This window comes from Pristiophorus japonicus, chromosome 14, assembly GCF_044704955.1.
Source record: "Pristiophorus japonicus isolate sPriJap1 chromosome 14, sPriJap1.hap1, whole genome shotgun sequence".
Taxonomy (NCBI): domain Eukaryota; kingdom Metazoa; phylum Chordata; class Chondrichthyes; family Pristiophoridae; genus Pristiophorus; species Pristiophorus japonicus.
In genome coordinates, this window is record NC_091990.1 from 89,212,039 (window position 1) to 89,234,227 (window position 22,189).

The window sequence follows — 22,189 nt, forward strand, 5'->3', positions numbered from 1 at the left end:
CAAGACTCTTGGTCAAGCACATTCCCAGGTGCTGGGCAGGAAGATCGCCTAATAATTTGGACCCGAGTGTATTTGGAATAACTACTCTTGCACCCCACATATCCACTGTTAATGCACTGATAACTCATTCCTACGAACGAAGTATGGATGAATATCTTTCTCTGATACCTGGTTTTGTCACCCATTTGCTATGTAATCATACACGTTTGACATAACTGGGTCACGTTTGGTTGCTCTACCAATTTCTTTAGCTGTGACTGGCAGTTCAGCAAGGTATGAAAAATAGAACACCTCTTCCTTATTGGGTGTAACTTGCGATGGGGATGGCAACCTAGACATAGCATCGGCATTACTGTGATCAGCTGATCGTCTGTACTCAATGTCATATGTATAAAAAAAATCAAAGCCCATAGAAACATAGAAACATAGAAAATAGGTGCAGGAGTGGGCCATTTGGCCCTTCGAGCCTGTACCACCATCAATAAGATCATGGCTGATCATTCACCTCAGTACTCCATCTCTGCATTCGGGCTGCAGCTAAGGTTGCAACTGGGGACTTTGGATGGAGGATTGCTGTCGGGGGCTTATGGTCAGGAACAATAATAAAGTTATGACCATACAAGTATTTGTGGAACTTCTTGATCCCAAAAATAATGCCAAAGCTTCCCTTTTGACTTGCGCATACTTACGAGAGTACATGAAGCAAAAGCAATTGGTCTCTCCTCCCCACGATGTAATGCATGAGAGATCAATGCTCCAACTCCATAAGAAGTGGGAGTTCAGACAGTCGAGTGGCCTATAAAGGCACTAGAGTCGGAAGAGGCGGCCACAGGCGCGGGAGTTTGGGCAGTCGAGCAGCCTATAAAGGCCCGAGAGTCGGAGGAGGCTAGCTGGTGCAGGGGCAGGGGCAGAAGGTAAACAAAGAAGTAAGAAGAAATCAAAGTGGGACGTCACAGCCAAGCGGGTAAGTGATTGGCTGGTTGGTGAGTATTTGATCTTTCATTTTTCTTAGCGGTAAGAAACTTTTGGCATTGCTACAAATTAAGTTCATCTAAGGGTTAAGTCATGGCAGGAGAACCCAGACCCATGTCATGCTCCTCCTGTGCTATGTGAGAAATCAGGTCTTTCAGTTTCCCTGACTACTGTGTGTGTAGGAAGTGTATCCAGCTGCAGCTCCTGACAGACCGCATTGCGGCACTGAAGCTGCGCATGGATTCACTCTGGAGCATCTGCGATGCTGAGGATGTCGTGAACAGCACGTTTAGTGAGTTGGTCACACCGCAAGTAAAAGTTGCACAGCCAGATAGGGAATGGGTGACCATCAGGAAGAGCAAGGGAAGGCAGGTAGTGCAGAGGTCCCCTGCAGTCACCTCCCTCCAAAACAAATATACCGTTTTGGATATTGTTGGGGGAGATAGCTCATCAGGGGAAGGCTGGGAACTCAACATCCAGGGGTATTCAATATTCAGGAAGGATAGACAGGAAGGAAAGGAGGTGGGGTAGCATTACTGGTTAAAGAGGAGATTAACGCAATAGTAAAGAAGGACATTAGCTTGGATGATGTGGAATCTATATGGGTAGAGCTGCAAAACACCAAAGGGCAGAAAACGTTAGTGTGAGTTGTGTACAGACTACAAAACAGTAGTAGGGAGGTTGGGGACGGTATCAAACAGGAAATTAGGGACGCGTGCAATAAGGGTGCAGCAGTTATTATGGGTGACTTTAATCTACATATTGATTGGGCTAACCAAACTGGTAGCAATACTATGGAGAAGGAGTTCCTAGAGTATATAAGGGGTGGTTTTCTAGACCAATATGTCGAGGAACCAACTAGAGAGCAGGCCATCCAAGACTGGGTCTTGTGTAACGAGAGAGGATTAATTAGCAATCTGGTCATGTGAGGCCCCTTGGGGAAGAGTGACCATAATATGGTAGAATTCTTCATTAAGATGGAGAGTGACACAGTTAATTCAGAGACTGGGGTCCTGAACTTAAAGAAAGGATACTTAGACGGTATGAGATGTGAATTGGCTCGGATAGACTGGCGAATGATACTTAAAGGGTTGACGGTGGTTAGGCAATGGCAGACATTTAAAGATCACGTGGATGAATAATGGCAAACATTTAAAGATCACATGGATGAACTTCAACAATTGTACATCCCTGTTTGGTGTAAAAATAAAAAAGGGAAGGTGGCTCAACTGTGGCTAACAAGGGAAATTAGGGAAAGTGTTAAATCCAAGGAAGAGGCATATAAATTAGCCAGAAAAAGCAGCAAACCTGAGGACTGGGAGAAATTTAGAATTCAGCAGAGGAGGACAAAGGGTTTAATTAGGAGGGGGAAAATAGAGCATGAGAATAAGCTTGTAGGGAACATAAAAACTGACTGCAAAAGCTTCTATAGATATGTGAAGAGAAAAAGATTGGTGAAGATTAATGTAGGTCCCTTGCAGTCAGAATCAGGCCAATTCATAATGGGGAATAAGAAAATGGCAGACCATTTGAACAAATACTTTGGTTCTGTCTTCACTAAGGAAGACACGAATAACCTTCCGAAAATACTAGGGGACCGAAGGTCTAGCGAGAAAGGGGAACTGAGGGAAATCCTTATTAGTCAGGAAATGGTGTTAGGGAAATTGAAGAGACTGAAGGCCAATAAATCCTCAGGGCCTGATAGTCTGCATCCCAGAGTACTTAAAGAAGTGGCCCTAGAAATAGTAGATGCATTGGTGGTCATTTTCCAACATTCCATGGACTCTGGATCAGTTCCTATGGATTGGAGGGTAACTAATGTAACCCCACTTTTTAAAAAAGGAGGGAGAGAGAAAACAGGGAATTATATACCGATTAGCCTGACATCAGTGGTGGGGAAAATGCTGGAGTAAATTATTAAAGATGCAATAGCAGCGCATTTGGAAAGCAATGACAGGATCGGTCCAAGTCAGCATGGATTTATGAAAGGGAAATCATGCTTGACAAATCTTCTAGAGTTTTTTGAGGATGTAACTAGTAGAGCGGATAAGGGAAAACCAGTAGATGTGGTGTATTTGGACTTTAAAAAGGCTTTTGACAAGGTCTCACACAAGAGATTAGTGTGCAAAATTAAGGCACATGATATTGGGGGTATTGTATTGACATGGATAGAGAACTGGTTGGCAGACAGGAAGCAAAGAGTGGGAATAAACAGGTCCTTTTCAGAATGGCAGGCAGTGACTAGTGGGGTGCCACAGGGTTCAGTACTGGGACTCCAGCTATTTACAATATACATCAATGATAGAGACGAAGGAATTGAATGTAATATCTCCAAGTTTGCAGATGACACAAAGCTGGGTGGCAGTGCGAGCTGTGAGGAGGATGCTAAGAGGCCGCAGGGGGACTTGGACAGGTTAGGTGAATGGGCAAATGCATGGCAGATGCAGTATAATGTGGATAAATGTGAGGTTATCCACTTTGCTGGCAAAAACAGGAAGGCAGATTATTATCTGAATGGCGATAGATTAGTAAACAAGACCTGGGTGTCATGGTACATCAGTCATTGAAGGTAGGTATGCAGGTAAAGCAGGCAGTAAAGAAAGCAAGCAGGGAGGTCTTGCTGCAGTTGTACAGAGCCTTGGTGAGACCACACCTTGAGTATTGTGTGCAGTTTTGGTCTCCTAATCTGAGGAAGGACGTGCTTGCTATTGAGGGAGTGCAGCGAAGGTTCACCAGACTGATTCTCAGGATGGTAGGACTGACATATGAGGAAAGACTGGATCGGCTAGGCTTATACTCACTAGAATTTAGAAGAATGAGAGGGGATCTCATAGAAATGTATAAAATTCTGATGGGACTGGACAGGTTAGATGCAGGAAGAATGTTCCCGATGTTGGGGAAGTCCAGACCAGGTGACACAGTCTAAGGAGAAGGGGTAAGCCACATAGGACCGAGATGCGGAGAAACGTTTTCACCCAGAGAGTTGTGAACCTGTGGAATTCTCTGCCACAGAAATTTGTTGAGTCCAATTCGTTGGACATATTCAAAAGGGCTAAAGGGATCAGGGGGTATGGAGAGAAGGCTGGGGTGGGGTATGGAGGTTGAATGATCAGCCATGATCGTATTGAATGGCGGTGCAGGCTTGAAGGGCCGAATGGCCTGCTCCTGCACCTATTTTCTATGTTTCTAAGAGGTGTCACATGATAGCTTGATCTCCTTAGATACAACATAGTGAACTAACCTGGTGCTCTCTACCAACTGGCTTTTATACTCTTTGAATGCTGTGTCGCATTCTTCTGACCACTTCCAATGAATCTGCTTTTTCATTCAGTGGATGTAACATTCTAACCAAATTCGCTAGGAACTTCCCATAATAGTTCAAAAGACCCAAAAATGATTGAAGTTCAGTGACATTCTTGGGAGTGGGAGCATTTCTGATTGCATCCAGCTTTCCATTGGTTGGATGTAAACCATCTTTGCCCACTCTGTGCCCCAAGTACATCACTGAGTTTTGAAGTAACTCACACTTGTGAGAAGTTACTCGTACTCTGTGTTTCTCTAGCCATTTGAGCACTTCATTCAACATGCTATTATGGATTTGCCTGTTTGATGCTGAAATGAGTATGTCATCTAAATAACATACTACCCATTCAAGGCCTTGCAAAATCTGGTTAATCACCCCTTGGAATATGGCGGGGGCAGAAGACACTCCAAATGGTAGCGTAATAAATTAATAGCGGCCTAGAAGAGTATTTACAGTCAAGTATGACTTGGACTCCTCATTTAATTCAAGCTGAAGGTAGGCATTTGTGAGATCTAACTTTGAGAAGATCTGACCACTTTTCAGCATTGTGAACAAATCTTCTACATTTGGCAATGTATTGGTTAGCTTATACTCTAGAACTATTTTAAAATAACCTGGTTTATAGTTACTTTAGAATCACCATGCCACCTTACCTTGCCATCTGACTTAGGTACAACAACAATGGGTGTAGCCCAATTACTTAGATCTCAGTCTCTAGTCTTTTGAGTTTTTGCTCAACTTTCACCTTAGTGCATATGGTATGGGACGTGGCTTGCAGTAAACTGGTCTAGCGTCCTTCTGTACCCTGACACTCGCCTTGAAACCTTGGATCAGACTGCTTGTCTCACATAACACCTTCGGATACTGCTTGATGACATCATCCTTTGATGCAAATCTCGTTTCAACACGAAAAATCTCATTCCAATCCAGTTTCAGTGATCCCAACCAAATTATACCTATCAAGGCAGGCTTATCATGTGCCACTACTAAGAGAGGCAAGCTATGAAACTGATCTTTGTATTTCACTGGTACTGTGATACGTGCTACTACAGGGATTTGCTCTCCTGAGTAGCCTCACAACTCTATCTTCAACCTTTCCAGTGGAAACTCACTCAACTTGTCGAGATATAGCGATTCCGGTACTACGCTCACGGATGCACCAGTGATGATTTCCATGGGTATCCTGGTTTCTGCAACATCTACTTGGATGACGATACTTCGCGAATCGCTGTTAGATACCCTCGTGCTCCTGATGATGTGTATCTCCAAAACCTCCTCTTCCTGTTGCTTCTCTTCAATGCTATTTTGTCTCTGGCTATTTCTACATCGGTTTACTCTTCAGTCAGCATGCCTTTGTAAAATGCCTTGTTGTCTTACAGAAGAAACACTGCCTTCACATATGGACAGCTTTGAGCAATGTGTTCTCCCAGACACTGGTAGCACGACTGCAATGCTCTGCTACCTTGGCCAGTTGTTGAGACCTTGGGGCCCAACTGCCTTTTACTTTTAACCTGAAGCCAATGAACCTCTGTTGTCTTATGACTGGAAATGGTGCGAAATTCTCGTGAGTATTGGTCGGCCATATCCATTGACAAAGAAGTCTGACAAGCTAAATCAAAAGTCAAGTTAGGGGTTGTCAACAACATCTCCCTGATTGCTTCATTTTTCATCCCACAAACAAAGTGGTCACGCAATGCTTGGTCCTGAAAGTTTCCGAAATGACAAAGAATGGATTGCTTTTTTAATGCTACAATGTACTCACTGATACTTTCGTCATTGAATTGTTTTCTTACTCTAAAACAGTAACTTTCAGCAATGTCCAGGGGCTCAGGACAGTAGTGCTGTTCCAACTTGGTTAGAATCTCCATCATTGGTGTGTTTTTTGGCTTGAGGGATCAAGCAAAATTATCAGGATTTCATACACCTCGGGACCTGCTTCAGTCAGGGAAATAACCGTTCTCTTTCTAACATCGAGGACTTCAATGATACTATTTGCAGTGAAAAACATTTCTAGCCACTCCACATATGCTCTGAAAGTCTCTTGGTCATGATGGAACTCACCCAAGTGCCCTATTATTCCCATAGATTCGGCCATTGGGACTCTGACAATGTCAACAGTGTGCTTGTAATTTACCTTGGATTTTTAGCTGTTCTGCAAAACAAAGAACCTCTCAAAGTCTCTCTGTCAGTTGACTGAATCATCCGCCAACAAAAGTTTCAGCTAGGGAATCCGATTATCCTATCATACATCGCCAATGTAATATTTTGTTACAATATCACTAAAGCACACAAACTCATCATGGCTTCAGTATGGAACTTGCTTTTATTGTATATACATGAGCAGTTGCATTACCACAGAGTCCACTAGGTGGAGCAGTAGTCCACTAGGTAGAACCATAATTACACTACCAACATCACCAAAATAGGTTATTTGGTAATTTACCTCATTGCACTTCGTGGTAGCTTGCTGTACAAAAATTGTCTGTCATGTTTCCTACATGACAACAGTGACTACATTTCAAACAGTACTTCATTGGCTAAAAGCACTTTGGGATGTCCTGAGATCGAGACAGGCATTATATAAATACATGTGGCCATCCCTGATGTGTGAGCCTGATGGTGAATGCCACTTGACCACAGGGACCATTGCGACTGAACCTGATCAAATTCTCACGCAATATCCGCATGGCCACCCTTACTGCAAGGGATCATCAGATAAACAGTCAGGAACACGGGCCCGAGCATGTTCTCTGCCTCAGCTGCCACTCCCTGAACACAGGACAATCGAGGCTGTCTGCAGCGTCCCACCCAATGGATTATTGTTGAATGAAGACAAACATGGAGCCTACTTGCACACAGCAAGGTGAACACAAGCAACAAATGGATAAATAACCAGATCATCTGTTTTAAGGAGAAATGTTTGGCAGAACCAGAGAATGCTCTTCCTGAATAGTGTAATAGTATCATCATCTCAGTAAGCTTAATTTAACTTCTCATCGAAAAGATGGCACCTCAAACTCTGTACTACAGCAAAGTGTCTGACTGGATTATATGCCCAAGTTTGTAGTGGGGATTTATCCAGAATCTCTCTGACCCAGAAGTGAAATTGTTAACAAGTGAGTCGAGCTGGTACACAAAACAAATTGTACCTCAAGAACAGTCAGTACCTTTAGGTAAGAATTGGAATTTGTTTTACTGATTTTCAATGCCCTCTTTTAAATTCTGTCAATGTTTAATGTTAGATATTTGTCCCTGATATGTAATTTATTTCTGAATTTTCCTTATCGGGTGGAGAATAGGAAAGTATTAATTCTCTGGACAATGGCGCTGTTATAGTGCTGAGAACAGCAGAGGGATGTCCTCATGCGACAGCAAAATGAAAAGTACTAAAGGTTTCGGGCACAGTCCTACATATTGCTGAGCTATGGTGGAACCTGCTGCTTGGATGCCCACGAGAAAGGCAGCTGGAGCATTTCACTGTCTTCTAATTTGTCTTCACTTTTCAATTTATCAAAAAAATTTATTTCTTAATAATGTTTTCCTTGCTCATCATCATCATGGGCGGTCCCTCGAGTCGAGGGTGACTTGCTTCTACGCCAAAAAGTTTGCGGGTATTTCAATGATGGACCTAATATTCCAGGTCCCGAACTAAATCTTGAAGGGTGGAGGATGCCTGTGCGTGGATTTTTTTAACGTGTGGTGGCCGTTGCACATCAGCCACCACACGGGCTTGACAGAGCTAGGTCCTTGCTAATACCTTGCTGGTTATCCATAGACACTGGTGCCTCAACAACATGTTCATTATTCCCTTAGGGGGACTGTTTAACCATGGTGGGACATTCCACCAAGCATGATTCTGTCTTCATCTGACATATACACATTGCAATGAGGAGTGGGGATCCAGGCTGACTTTTTCTTTCTCTGCCTAACCAAAGGATGTTGAGGCCAATTGTACCACAATTAAGAATATTTCAGAGTAGATTCAGCACAAACTAGGAATTGTATCTGGCACATTTCTGGTCTGTGTGACTCATCTAATCGCTGAGCTATCGCGCAGGCAGGTAAACATTTCAATCCTGTTGGCGCCCTGTACTGTGGGGTATGGTCCTTTTTATGTAGCTTTCTAATTAAATGCAATCCTCAGCCCCCTGATTGAGTCATAGCTGCTGAAAGCATGGAGGGTTTATAGTCATGTTACAGGAAGGGATTTGGAGGGATTTTTGTCGGACCAAAATCCCTATTAATCAGGCTGGCTGTTGGCACTCGGTGTTTAAAGAATATTTCCCTTGAGGAAATGTTTAAGAATTTCTATTATTCCGACACTTCTCGGTGCCAAATGCCATTACTTACAAAGACTTTTTCTATTTGGATGGCTGCACACTGGACCCTTGACTTCAGATTATTGTTAATGTTTCTATCAGGAATGTTTTAGGGTTAACCATTTCACTTTGCACTCCTTCAAGCTTTGTATCTTTACTGAGGTTATCGCAATATCAGTGATGGAAGTATTTGTATGCCATCCTTTAGCACAAATTGAGGTATAACTAGCATCCCTGATAGCCCACAGATAAAGGCATTGGGGAGTAAATTTAAATGTGTTTTATAGTGTACAATCAGTTATAGCCAATCAGAAGCCCATTTTACATTTCTCCCTATTTTTATTTCCATTGCAGTCAATCAGTAAACAGGCTGCCGATTCGCTATCACTCGTTTTACACTATCGCACAACGTCATAATTACCGCCATTGCATGAGGTGGTACTGAGCCACACAGACCCAGAAGTTCCTAGTCTATGAGTTAGCTGATCTCAGCCAATGTGGATGGGGTACCGTTAGTCTCAGGGCCTCCACAAGCGGAAGGGGGGAGGAATAAATCCAAAACCATGGTTGTCATTCTTGATCATTATCTAGTGATCCTTGCTGGAAAGTGTATGTGTGTGTGGATACAGGATAAGAACAGGAGCAGGCTTGCCTCTGATGCCATCATTGTCAAATAGCCTACCAATACTTACTCAAAAGCAAAATACTGTGACTGCTGGAACCTGAACTAAGAGCAGAGGGTGCTGGAGATCTCGGCGTCTCTGGAGAGAAAAGCAGACTTAACATTTCGGGTCGATGATGAACTTCGGCAGAACCGATGAATTTCTGACGAAGGGTCATCAACCTGAAGCGTTGACTCTGTTTCTCTCTCTACGGATGCTGCCTGGCCGGCTGAGATTTCCAGCAATTTCTGGTTTTATGCCAATACTTACTGCCTAGGCTTGCCAAGTATATAACTACTTGGGTGAGGTAGCAAAGGACACCCATTAACTGTGGAGCCATACCCAGTCAATAGTCAAAACCTTCCGGACAGGGGAAAGTGTTTATGTCAACTGTAATCCATGACTTAAAATTGAACAATAGATGTTTACAGCACAGAAGGGGAGCCAAATGGCTTATGCGATCTGTGCCAACTCTATGCTAGGACAATCCAAATCTAATCCCACTCTCTTACTGTCTACTTTGAGAACACCACCGCAGGTCGGGACTATAAATAGAGCTGGAGCACCGGGCCCTGGAACATCGCGGGCGGAGGTGCGGTGAATGAGGTTATGGGGCCCAGAAGAGCCGAAGGCCCAGGAGCAGCAAGGACCAGCCCACACTGCAATATGTGTGCGCACTAGGTCCATGCAGCAGAGCAGGTCTCCAGTAGTCCTCGTTAACCTGTGCCACTGAATAAAGGCCTAGCTCTGTCAAGTCCATGTGGTAGCTGATGTGCAACAGTCACCACACATTAAAAAAAATCCACGCACAGGCATCTTTCACCCCCTCAATTGGAGTTCAGGACTGGAACATCAGGTCCTTCATTGAAACATCTGTGAAATCTTGTGGAAGCAAGTCATCCTCGTTCGAGGGATCGCCTATGATGATGACTCCTGTGATCCAATGTACCTCGGGCCCACCTTGTTTGTGTGGCTCAGCTACTTCAGTGAGCTCGTGATTGGAGAGCAGACTCTGTAAAAAATTTGGGAGCAGCTCCACCTGGTTACCCTCTGGAGTAGGGTTGTCGACTTTCATTACATGACTGCCGACCTCTAATTGCCCCGCCCCCACACTCCCATCATTGGTCACCCAGCATGTCAATCCTCGCGTCGCTCCACCTCCCACCCTAGATGAATCTTGGCTGTCAGTCAAACAGCCATTTTTCCCATTCCCCCATGACGAATAAACAAAAGTGTTCAAAGAAATAAAAATAACACAGTTTTTATTGATGTCCCTATCTTTTTTCTCCTGGATTATTTGCATCATTGTCCTGGAGAATAAACTTTAATTCCTGAAGACTCCAGGAAAATGCACAATACAGGACACAATTTCAAAATTTGCAGATGATACAAAACTTGGAAGTATAGTGAACAGTGAGGAGGATAGTGATAGACTTCAAAAAGACATAGACAGGCTGGTGGAATGGGCGGACATGTGGCAGATGAAATTTAACGCAGAAAAGTGTGAAGTGATAAATTTTGGTAGAAAGAACAAGGAAAGGCAATATAAACTAAAGGGTACATTTCTAAAAGGAGTTGAGGAACAGAGAGGCCCGGGGGTATGTGTGCACAAATCATTGAAAGTGGCAGGGCAGGTTGAGAAAGCAGCTAAAAAAACATACGGGATCCTGGGCTTCATAAATAGAGGTATAGAGTTCAAAAGTAAGGAAGTTATGATGAACCTTTATAAAACACTGGTCCAACCACAGCTGGAGTATTGTGTCCAATTCTTGGCATTGCACTTTAGGAAGGATGTGAAGGCCTTAGAGATGGTGCAGAAAAGATTTACAAGAATGGTTCCAGTGATGAGGGACTTCAGTTACGTGGATAGACTGGAGAAGCTGGAGTTATTCTCCATACAGCAGAAAAGGTTGAGAGGAGATTTGATAGAGGTGTTAAAAATCATGAGGGGTCTAGACAGAGTAGATAGAGAGAAATTGTTCCCATTGGCGGAAGGGTCAAGAACCAATGGATTGGCAGAAGAACCAAAGACGACATGAGGGAAGCACCAGGCTTATGATCTGGAATGCACTGCCTGAAGGGACGGTGGCGACGGATTCAATCATGGCTTTCAAAAGGAAATTGGATAAGTACCTGAGGAAAAATAATTGCAGAGTTACGGGGAAAAGGCGGGAGAGTGGGGCTAGCTGAAGTGCCCTTGCAGAGAGCCGCCACGGGCTCGACGGGTCAAATGAACTACTTCTGTGCTGTAACCATTCTATGATTTTATGCTGGACGGGTGGCAACGTTGCTCTGGAGATGAGACTGAGAGGGAGGAACAAAACGGGACATTTGTAAGTTCAAGTGATGGGAATGGATCAGATTGTTGGCTTGGGATTGTGTCAGCAGCTTTGGCTACAGATAGCGATTCCTGCAGCAAAAAACAAGCAAGAGGAAGGACAGACAAGGCCCTAAAACTATCTTTGTGTCTGGTTTATTTCTTCAATAATAGGAATGCTCATTCTTTCATTTTTTTTTCCAGGTTACTACTCAGTCAGCAGGAGGGACGGATCACAGGTTGGGGAAATCTGCGCGAAAATTTTATAAGCAATCAATTAATGAGGCCTGTGGTACTGCAGGAGATCCAGCTCCCCATCGTCGAACATGACACCTGTGTATCATCCACCTCTATTAAAGTGACAAAAAACATGTTCTGCGCTGGTGAGTCAATCCAGTGTCTCGCCAGGGGTATGGGTGGTGGTGTCGGTTAGAATGCTGTCCTTTCACCTTGATTCATGACTGGCGGGATGAAAGCTCCCTCCCTCCCCAGCCCTTTGCATCCTAAGTAAGAACAAGTGGGAGGGACCAGTGACCCCAAGTGTACTGCACATTAGTTATCCATAACTCGGTACTGGTGAGTATCAAACTGGTGGTTTCACTCAGGATGTCTGAGGTAAGAAGGGAAAAGTGTTGCACTGATGAATTAGGCACTATTTCTGAGATAGCTGTTAAAGTATGTTGTTGGCGTGTAGTGAAACATAAGCGGACTCACTTTGCAATTGGTCTGTATTATACAAAGTGTGTCAGAGTTCCATGCTGGAGCATTGTTTTCCCTCATCTATAGAAGCATGGCTGGAGCATTGATATCCCTCACCTATACAAATATGGCTGAAGCATTGATATCCCTCACCTACACAAATATGGCTGAAGCATTGATATCCCTCACCTATACAAACATGGCTGGAGCATTGCTATCCCTTACCTATAGAAACATGGCTGGAGCATTGATATCCCTCACCTATACAAATATGACTGAAGCATTGATATCCCTCACCTATACAAATATGGCTGAAGCATTGATATCCCTCACCTATACAAACATGGCTGGAGCATTGCTATCCCTTACCTATACAAACATGGCTTAAGCATTGATAGCCCTCACCTATACAAATATGGCTGAAGCATTGATATCCCTCACCAAACAAACGTGGCTGGAGCATTGCTATCCCTTACCTATACAAATATGGCTGAAGCATTGATATCCCTCACCTATACAAACATGGCTGGAGCATTGATATCCCTCACCAAACAAATGTGGCTGGAGCAGTGTCAGCTGTGACTCAGTGGGTAACACGCTAGCCTCTGAGTCATAAGGTTGTGGGTTCAAGTCCCACTCCAGAGGCTTGAGCACATAAATCTAGGCTGACACTCCAGTGCAGTGCTGAGGGAGTGCTGCACTGTAGGAGGTACCATCTTTCAGATGAGAGTTTAAATCGAGGCCCCATCTGCTCTTTCAGGTAGACATAAAAGATCCCATGGCACTATTTCAAAAAAGAGCAGGGGAGTTATCCCCAGTGTCCTGGCCAATATATATCCCTCAATCAACATAACTAAAACAGATTATCTAGTCATTATCACATTGTTGCTCATGGGAGCTTGCTGTGTGCAAATTGGCTGCCACGATTCCCACATAACAACAGTGACTATACTCCAAAAAGTAGTTCATTGGCTGTAAAGCGCTTCGAGATATTCGGTAGTCATAAACTGTGCTTATATAAATGCAAGTTTTCTTTCTATTAATATCCCTCACATATACCAACATGGAGAGAGCATTGATATCCCTCACCTATACAAACATGGACAGAGCATTGATATCCCTCACCTATACTAACATGGTGTGAGCACTGACCCCCCCCCTCACCTGTATGCACATGGCCTGAGATTTAATATCGCTCACCTGCACAAACATGGTGTGAGCACTGATGCTTTACCGGTACATACATGGCCTGAGCACAAACCCCTCACCTGTACAGACATGGCCAGATCACTGACTCTGCACCCGTACAAACATGGCCTGAACACTGAACCCTCACCTGTACAGACAAGGCCTCAACATTTATATCCCTTACTTGTACGCACATGCCGTGAGCACTGATCCCTCATCCGTACAAACATGGCTTGAGCACTGAACCCTCACCTGCACAACAATGGCCCGAGAACTGAATCAGCACTTGTACCTCACCCCCCCACAGGTTACTGTATACACACTGAGTCAACACCAGTACCTCACCCCCCCCACAGGTTACTGTATACATACTGAGTCAACACCAGTACCTCCTCACCCCCCACAGGTTACTGTATACACACTGAGTCAACACCAGTACCTCACCCACCCCCCCCACAGGTTTCTGTATACACGCTGAGTCAACACCAGTACCTCACCCACCCCCCCAAGTTACTGTATACACACTGAGTCAACACCAGTACCTCCTCACCCCCCCCACAGGTTACTGTATACACACTGAGTCAACACCAGTACCTCACCCCCCCCCCCCACAGGTTACTGTATACACACTGAGTCAACACCAGTACCTCACCCCACCACAGGTTACTGTATACACACTGAGTCAACACCAGTACCTCCTCAACCCCCCCACAGGTTACTGTATACACACTGAGTCAACACCAGTACCTCACCCCCCCACCCCACAGGTTACTGTATACACACTGAGTCAACACCAGTGCCTCACCCCCCCCACCCCCCACAGGTTACTGTATACACACTGAGTCAACACCAGTGCCTCACCCCCCCCCCCACAGGTTACTGTATAGACACTGAGTCAACACCAGTACCTCACCCACCCCCCCCCACAGGTTGCTGTTGCTGTTCCCATGGTGATGGTGCTCCCATGATGATGTTAGGTAAGGAATGCTAAGGTATTGACCCTGCAACTCTTAACGGAACAGTGACATGTGCCCAAGTCATGCTCGTGTAAGACTTGGAGGGGAGCATGAAAATAATGGTGTTCCCATGAATTTGCTGCTCTGGTCTTTCTTATTGGTTGAGGTTATGAGAGGTGCTGTCGAAGTAACCAAGGGGTGTTGCTGCAGTGTATCTTATACATTGTACGTACTGCAGCCACGGTGCGCCAGTGGTGGAGGGAGTGGATATTGTGATAAGCGAAATGCTCCCTCCCATAGAGGGAAGGAAAATGGCAGGCAAGTCCCTCATGTTTTAGTGGATGGCTTTAACGCAGTATTAACATGGAGCGGATCCAGAGTCTCAGCCCTGACCTGTGACCTGATGATGATACTGTCTCTCACTAGCCATGTCTACTTCCAGTTACTACTCGTAATATTAAGATTGATGAATGGGGAGTGAAGAATGGGGAGTGAAGAATGAGGAGTAAAGAATGAATGAAGTATGGGGCGTGAGGAATGGGGAGTGGAGGGTGAAGAAGGGAAGTGAAGAGGGAGGTGTGAATCCGCTGACTTTCCAACTGAAATGAAAATATCACTATCCCTCCTGCGTTAACAAAAAAAGCTTATTTTGGAGGAATTTTGAGGAATAGGGCTCAGGTTGTCCTTTCCATTCGCTTTGATAGCATATGTATAGGGATGGGTGTGAATAGGCTAGCGATTGAGATGGGTGCAGTGAGAGAGCATGAGCCGAGAACACACTGTTCAGTAAGGTGAGGTGATGATTAGAAAGCACGATGCGTTTGTGCTGTTTCAAATGGGAGCATGGCCTGTGTACTTCATTCACGACACTATTAGTCTGTTTTAATATGTATTTCTTATCTGTGGTAGGCTACAGTGTGAATGCCGGACAGCATGGAGATGCCTGTGAGGGTGACAGCGGGGGTCCTTTCGTAATGAAGGTTATTCTTACATTTTTCTAATTTCTTCATGTTTTACAAGCACGATGTATCCTGATGTGTTGGAAGCATTCCGGTAACAAAAAGGAGTGAACAACAGTGCTGTGAATGACCTTACTTAATCCTGTCACTCGTGTGCTGCCTGGATGGGATCTATTCACATCTGTCTCAATCTCCTTCTCTCTCTCACACACTCACTCACTCCACCACTCCGTGCACAGATTCACAATCCCCAGCATAATACTCCATCATTTCCCTTTGTATCTTCTTTGTTTTGTGTGCTTTTAGTCTAAGATCCTTGACGATAATTACATTGAGTTTCTGAAGCAACCCCCACTCATATGACATTTTGTGACAAGGAATTCTTCTTCTAATCCTCATCCCATTAAGACACAGGCCAGGGAGTATCTTAGTGATAACTCTGGGTGTCCGTTCCCAGTGTGCAGCCAGTATCCTTTGTTGCCAGCAATCCTTTGTCCCATCCCTCAACAGCAAAACATCACAGCTTCTCCAATCAGGATATAAGTGGAGCAGTGGCTAACTTACCCTTTCCTTCACTCCCTAGGGTTGACATAAGAACATAAGAAATAGGAACAGGAGTAAGCCATATGGCCCCTCGAGCCTGCTCCACCATTTAATACGATCATAGCTGATCCGATCATGGACTCAGCTCCACTTTCCTGCCCACTCCCCATAACCCCTTATCGGTTAAGAAACTGTCTATCTCTGTCTTAAATTTATTCAATGTCCCAGCTTCCACAGCTCTCTGAGGCAGCGAATTCCACAGATTTACAACCCTCTGAGGGAAGAAATTTCTTCTCATCTCAGTTTTAAATGGGGGGCCCTTATTCTAAGATGATGCCCACAAGTTTTCTAGTTTCCCCCATCAGTGGTAACATCCTCTCTGCATCCACCTTGTCAAGCCCCCTCATAATCTTATACGTTTCCATAAGATCACCTCTCATTCTTCTGAATTCCAATGAGTAGAGGCCCAACCTACTCAACCTTTCCTCTTGACATTACCCTTTCCTTCACGTCCTAGGGTTGATGTTACCCATTCCTCCATTCTCTAGTTCATATTACCCTCTTTCTTCACTCTGATTCTGAGTGATGTGTTCCAGAGTTCAGCTTCACCACATCAATTTCAACTCTCTCTTGTGCTATTGTCCTCTCCTTTCTGTCCCCTCTCCTGAAGACATTGGTTCATGGCTGGTATAGTTCCATGGATGCCTCCAACATCTCTCCCAAATTGCTATTTTTAATTTGTCAGCATGGATCAGTGCGTGCTAGTTTCTGAGGGTGGGGATATCACAAGTGGGCCTTATGTCCTCATTTGATGCCCTCACAAGCATAATTTCAGCAGGGTGAATCTATTCAAATCTTCAACTGCTTCCCCATCTGGAATTAGTGACAATCACGTCAGGGTCTCTCTGCTCTGTATTTCTGAATGGTATTTCAGGCCGGGGCCATTGGAGGGAGCAGCGTGTGGTGGCCCAGCCCGGAAATCGGCGCAGTTCCGGCCTGCAAGACCATCAGCAGGCCAGGGCCATTGGAGGGAGCAGCATGCTGCAGCATACCACTGCAGGGAGCAGCGCGTGCTGCTGCAGGAGGGCAACGGCTACAAAGCCAGGTCGCTGATTCCAGTGCGGGCAGGCACAGCAGGAGGGGTAATAGAGCGGCAAGAGTCTGTAGAGGGAAGTGATCGAGGCCCAGGAGAGGCGTGAATCTGGGCCCCAGAAGAGGCGAGGGCCCAGGGGCAGCACGGACCAGCCCACACTGCGATATGTGTGCGCACTAGGTCCATGCAGCAAAGCTGGTGTCCAGTTAGTCTTGGGTAATCCTTGCCAATGGACCAAGACCTAGCTCTGTCAAACACGTGTGGTGGCTGGGATCCACGCACAGGCATCTTCCACCCTTCAACATGTATTTCGGGATCTGGAATATTAGGTCCTTCATTGAAACATCTGTGAACTCATCCCTTTTTGGCGTGGATGCCTATGATGATGATGATGATTAAGGTGGTGCCTTTACCCAATTGGCCATCAAGAATTGTTGGCTAGTTTCAGAGCAGCATTGGTGGAGCCTTAGGTGTAGGTCAAGTACTCGGTCAGCTGTGGATTGATCAATAGAGCACTGCACAGGGGCATCATGTAATGGGGAACGCACAAGATATATCTCATGAAGGCTTTCCAAAAGTTGCAAAATTTTTGTCTGTCCATGTTAATATCCTCGTACGCTGTTGCTGATCTCAACGGTCATTTCAATTTACAACTCCCTGCGCTTCACCCATCATTCTGCAGCAGGGAAAATATAAGTGGGTGCCTGGGGATTCCTTCCCTCTGTGAGGACGCAATTTGCATCCTCCATATAGCCAGCTGAGATCAGAAAGTGCCCAGAGAGAAACAGGGGGTGGATACCAGTCCATCAACGTGAAGGACCTCCACTGTAATGGAACTTAAATGGCAGCCTTCGCTCAGTCTTATTTGAAAGTCACAAGGTTGTGGGTGCAAGCCTCATGCTGCAGCACATAACCTAGGCCGACACTTCAGTGCAGTACTGAGGGAGTGCTGCACTGTCGGAGGCGCCATCTTTCAGTTGCACTGTTAAACCGTAGCTATGTCTGTCCTTTCAGACAATCCTATGGCACTGTTCAAAAACGAGCAAGCTAGTATTTTTGGTGGCGTGGTCAATATTTATCTCTCACTATAAAGCAGATTACCTGGACAATTATTTCATTGGTTTGTGGGAGCTTACTGTGCATTAACTGGTTTCCTATATTACAACAGTGACTACACTTCAAAAGTATTTAATTGGCTATAAAACGCTTTTTGGCATCCCGTGGTTGTGAAAGGTGCTATCTAAATGCTATTTTTTCCCTGTGTATTTAATTTATACAGAAGTAATTCCTTTCCCTTTAATGTACATTAAAAGTATTTGTTTTTGAATGTCACACAGAACCCAACAGATGATCGCTGGTATCTGATGGGAATCGTCTCCTGGGGTGAAGGATGTGACAGGAATGGGAAATACGGATTTTACACTCATGTATTCAGGTTGAGGAAGTGGTTGATGAAAGCTATACAGGGCAAGAGTCCTGCACCTGTGAATTAAAGGTTGCAATGTCCTACTTTAAAGAGGGTGTGACCATTATCTGATGTCCACTGAGGAAATTAGCAATAAATTTGATGTTTATGAATAATTCAGTCATTCCCTGTACTTGAATTAATTTTTAACATGCTTATGAAATAAAAACAGATTATTACCAATAGACTATGTTTGAACAGTCTTATTTGGCTTCTTCCGCTCTCAACCTTCCTCACCATTTTCCCATTTATATTATCCCTTCTATTTATTATATATCATATTTGTGTCTCTTCTTCCCTTTCTCCATGCTTTTAAAACCTATTATTGGTAATGACTTAATCACTACTGTTTGACTTATTAAGTTTTCTCTTCCCTTCTTTTGTGTGAAAAAACAAGAGCTTTCATCCAAACAGATGAGAATACTTCTCAGGGTGAATTGGAGGTTGCTCTGTTGCAAGAGAAATGTGGTGGGGGCGGTGGGTTGGGAGCACATAAATAAATAATCTGCACACAAACAAAAGAATGCTGCAAACAAAAGAATGCTACTGCTCAAATACATTATAATAACCACATTTCAACATGCACTTTCATTTGTCACGCATATCAAATATTATCATCATAGGCAGTCCCTCGGAATCGAGGAAGACTTGCTTCCACTCTAAAAGTGAGTTCTCAGGTGACTGTACAGTAAAATGTGGGGATTACAGTCTCTGTCACAGGTGGGACAAACAGTGGTTGCAGGAAAGGGGTGGGAGGGACAGGTTTGCCGCACGCTCTTTCCGCTGCCTGCGCTTGTTTTCTGCATGATCTCGGCGACGAGACTCAAGGTTCTCAGTGCACTCCTGGATGCTCTTCCTCCATTTTGGGCAGTCTTGGGCCAGGGATTCCCAGGTGCTAGAGGGGATATTGCACTTTATCAAGGAGGCTTTGAGGGTGTCCTTGAAACATTTCCTCTGCCTACCTGGGGCTCGCTTGCCGTGTAGGAGTTCCGAGTAGAGCACTTGCTTTGGGAGTCTTGTGTCGGGCATGCAGATGATGTGGCCCGCCTAATGGAGTTGGTTGAGTGTGATCAGTACTTTGATGCTGGGGTTGTTGGCCTGAACGAGAACACTGATATTGGTGTGTCTATCCTCCCAGTGGATTTGCAGGATCTTGCAAGGCAGCGTTGTTGGTACTTCTCCAGTGCTTTGAGATGTCTGCTGTATATGGTCCACATCTCTGAGCCATATAGAAGGGTGGGTATCACTACTGCCCTGTAGACCATAAGCTTGGTGCCAGATTTGAGATCCTAGTCTTCAAACACTCTCTTCCTCAGGCTGCGCTGGCACACTAGAGGCGGTGTTGGACCTCATCATCGATGGCTGCCTTTGCTGATAGTAGGCTCCCGAGGTATGGAAAATGGTCCACGTTGCCCAAGCCCACGCCATGGATTTTGATGACCGGGGAAGCAATGCTGTGTGGTGGGGTCAGGTTGGTGGAGGACCTTTGTCTTATGGATATTTAGCATAAGGCCTATGCTTTCTTACGCCTCGGTGAAGGTGTTGCCAATGGCTTGGAGTTTGGCCTCTGAGGATGAGAAGTCGCAGGCGTCGTCCGCATACTGTAGTTCGCTGACAGAGGATGGGACGACCTTGGATCTAGCCTGGAGGCGGCAAAGGTTGAACAGGTTCCTACTGGTTCTATAGTTTAGTTCCAGTCTAGCAGGGAGCTTGTTGAGAGATGGAGCATGGCAGTAAGCAAATCCACCTACGGTCCAAGCACCCAAGGCCCCACCCCACTGATGACCAAGAAATATTGTACTTGCTAAATGAACCCTGTGAATACAATAACTTACAATAGTTCCGAATTTCCTCAAACTTTCTGTTGCTTCACCGTTGTAACTTGCTGGAAGTGCATCGGAAACTCTGTTTACGTGCATAAGTGGGGTTTCCAACTAAGTTACTGCTTCGGAGAAAATTCACGGTGATTGTTGTTTTCCTCCAGTAGGATCCTTACAAAAAGTCAAAACAATTCTTACTTTGCAATGGTTTTGGTGTTTTTATCCACACCTCCCAGCCCACCACAAGTATAGTTACTTTTATGGCTCTTAAATTGTGTTTCCTGGCTTTTAGTCATTGGTGCTTTGTCATTGGTAGATCAGGAAGGAGGTAGAAAGCAGGTCGTCCAAACAGCGATTCCAGGCACGATTTATGAATGATCAGTCTTGCCAGCAATAAAAAAAATCTAACCCTTGTAGGCTGAGATAAAGGGCCAATTGTCATCTACTGGTGTAAGTATATCTAAATGATTAAGAATCAATGCTAATCCCACCAGAGTGGTAAAGTGCTAACAGCATTCAAATTTCTTAAGTCACCATTTGCATAATCATTCACAGATCTAAGTGCAGACTTGAGCAGGTGTAAGAAATACATTAGTGATGAGAGCAGAAAATTGCATGTAAGTGAATTTTAAAGATTAGAAAATTAAAGGGAAGTGTCACAATATGTGGGCAAAAAGCTCCGAAAGCCTGTAGAAATGCTCAAAAAGTCTCTTAACCCATCAGTAATCTTCACCAAGGATTAAAGGGCAATGGATTGAAAAGCAATAATGACAAAATGGAAAGACAATGTAAATGCAGACATTAATACGCAGAAAGTTAATAAAATAATCCAACACACAACCCCTTGTTTAATGACTGGTTGTCAAACCAGACTTGAGGCCACAGGAAACCAATACAGTCATTGGCTCTGCTTGCTCTCAGCTGCATATTCGCAGCAGGTGGCTTTTGGCTCTCCACTGACTCAGAGCCCATGAAGGCAGGACATCACAGTCATCTGGCACATCTTTCATATAGTACCACTGAAAGTACATCGTGATGTGATCAAAATACTTCTCCAGAATTAGATAAGTATAACAAAATGGTTATGCCTTCACACATATCTGGGCAATTTACTAGCAAAATCAGATCCTCCACATGCACTAACCACCTGCCACAGTGAGTTCTGGTCACCTCTTTAGCTGCAATAGCCAGAGGTGGGCAGGGAGCAGCACTCATGTAGCTTACCTGGAATCACCTCTTCTTCTACAGATATAGAGTAATTCCCATTGGGTGGCTTATTGATGCTAGTAATAGTTCCATGGGGGGCCAGTTAAATACATTTAAACCATTGCCACAAAGGCTCACAGTAACCAAAGTGTGAGAAGCAAGAAAATAAATGGTCAGAAGTGTCCTCAGTTGCTGAATCAGTCTCCTTTTTCGTTCTTTACTCCTTAGCACCTGGTAGCTTCTGGGCTGGAGAAGAACTTGGAGGAGGAGGGGAAGATCCAGTTGTCATGGTCCACGAAGGTACCAATGACATAGGTAGAACAAAGAAGTAGGTTCTGCCGAGGGAGTATGAGCAGCTAGGGGCTAAATTAAAAAGCAAAATCTCAGATAAAAATCTCTGGATTAGTACCTGAGCTACGAGAAAATTTGCATAGGGTAAATAAGATCAGAGAGATGAACACGTGGCTCAAAGATTGGTGTAGGAGAAATAGATTTTGTTTCATGGGGCACTGGCACTAGTACTGGGGTAAGAGGGAGCTGTTCCGTTGGGATGGGCTTCACTTGAACCATGCTAGGACTAGTGTCCTGGCAAATTGAATAACTAGGGCTGTAGAGAGGGCTTTAAACTAATAGTGGGGAGGAGGGTTCAAGTGAGTAGAAATTTAAAAAGTCAAAGAGCAAGGAGA

General features: G+C 44.6%; 1 protein-coding gene across 1 annotated transcript in view; it reads left to right on the forward strand.

Annotated features, from left to right (window-relative positions):
• f2 (coagulation factor II (thrombin)) overlaps positions 1 to 18,505 on the forward strand; it is a 101,809-nt gene extending 83,304 nt beyond the window's left edge. The window contains exons 11-13 of the mRNA XM_070898732.1: positions 11,779 to 11,957; positions 15,327 to 15,397; positions 18,350 to 18,505. Of these exons, the coding sequence (XP_070754833.1) occupies positions 11,779 to 11,957; positions 15,327 to 15,397; positions 18,350 to 18,505 (406 nt within the window). The remainder of the gene's footprint in view (positions 1 to 11,778; positions 11,958 to 15,326; positions 15,398 to 18,349) is intronic.
• Positions 18,506 to 22,189: the final 3,684 nt, after the last annotated feature.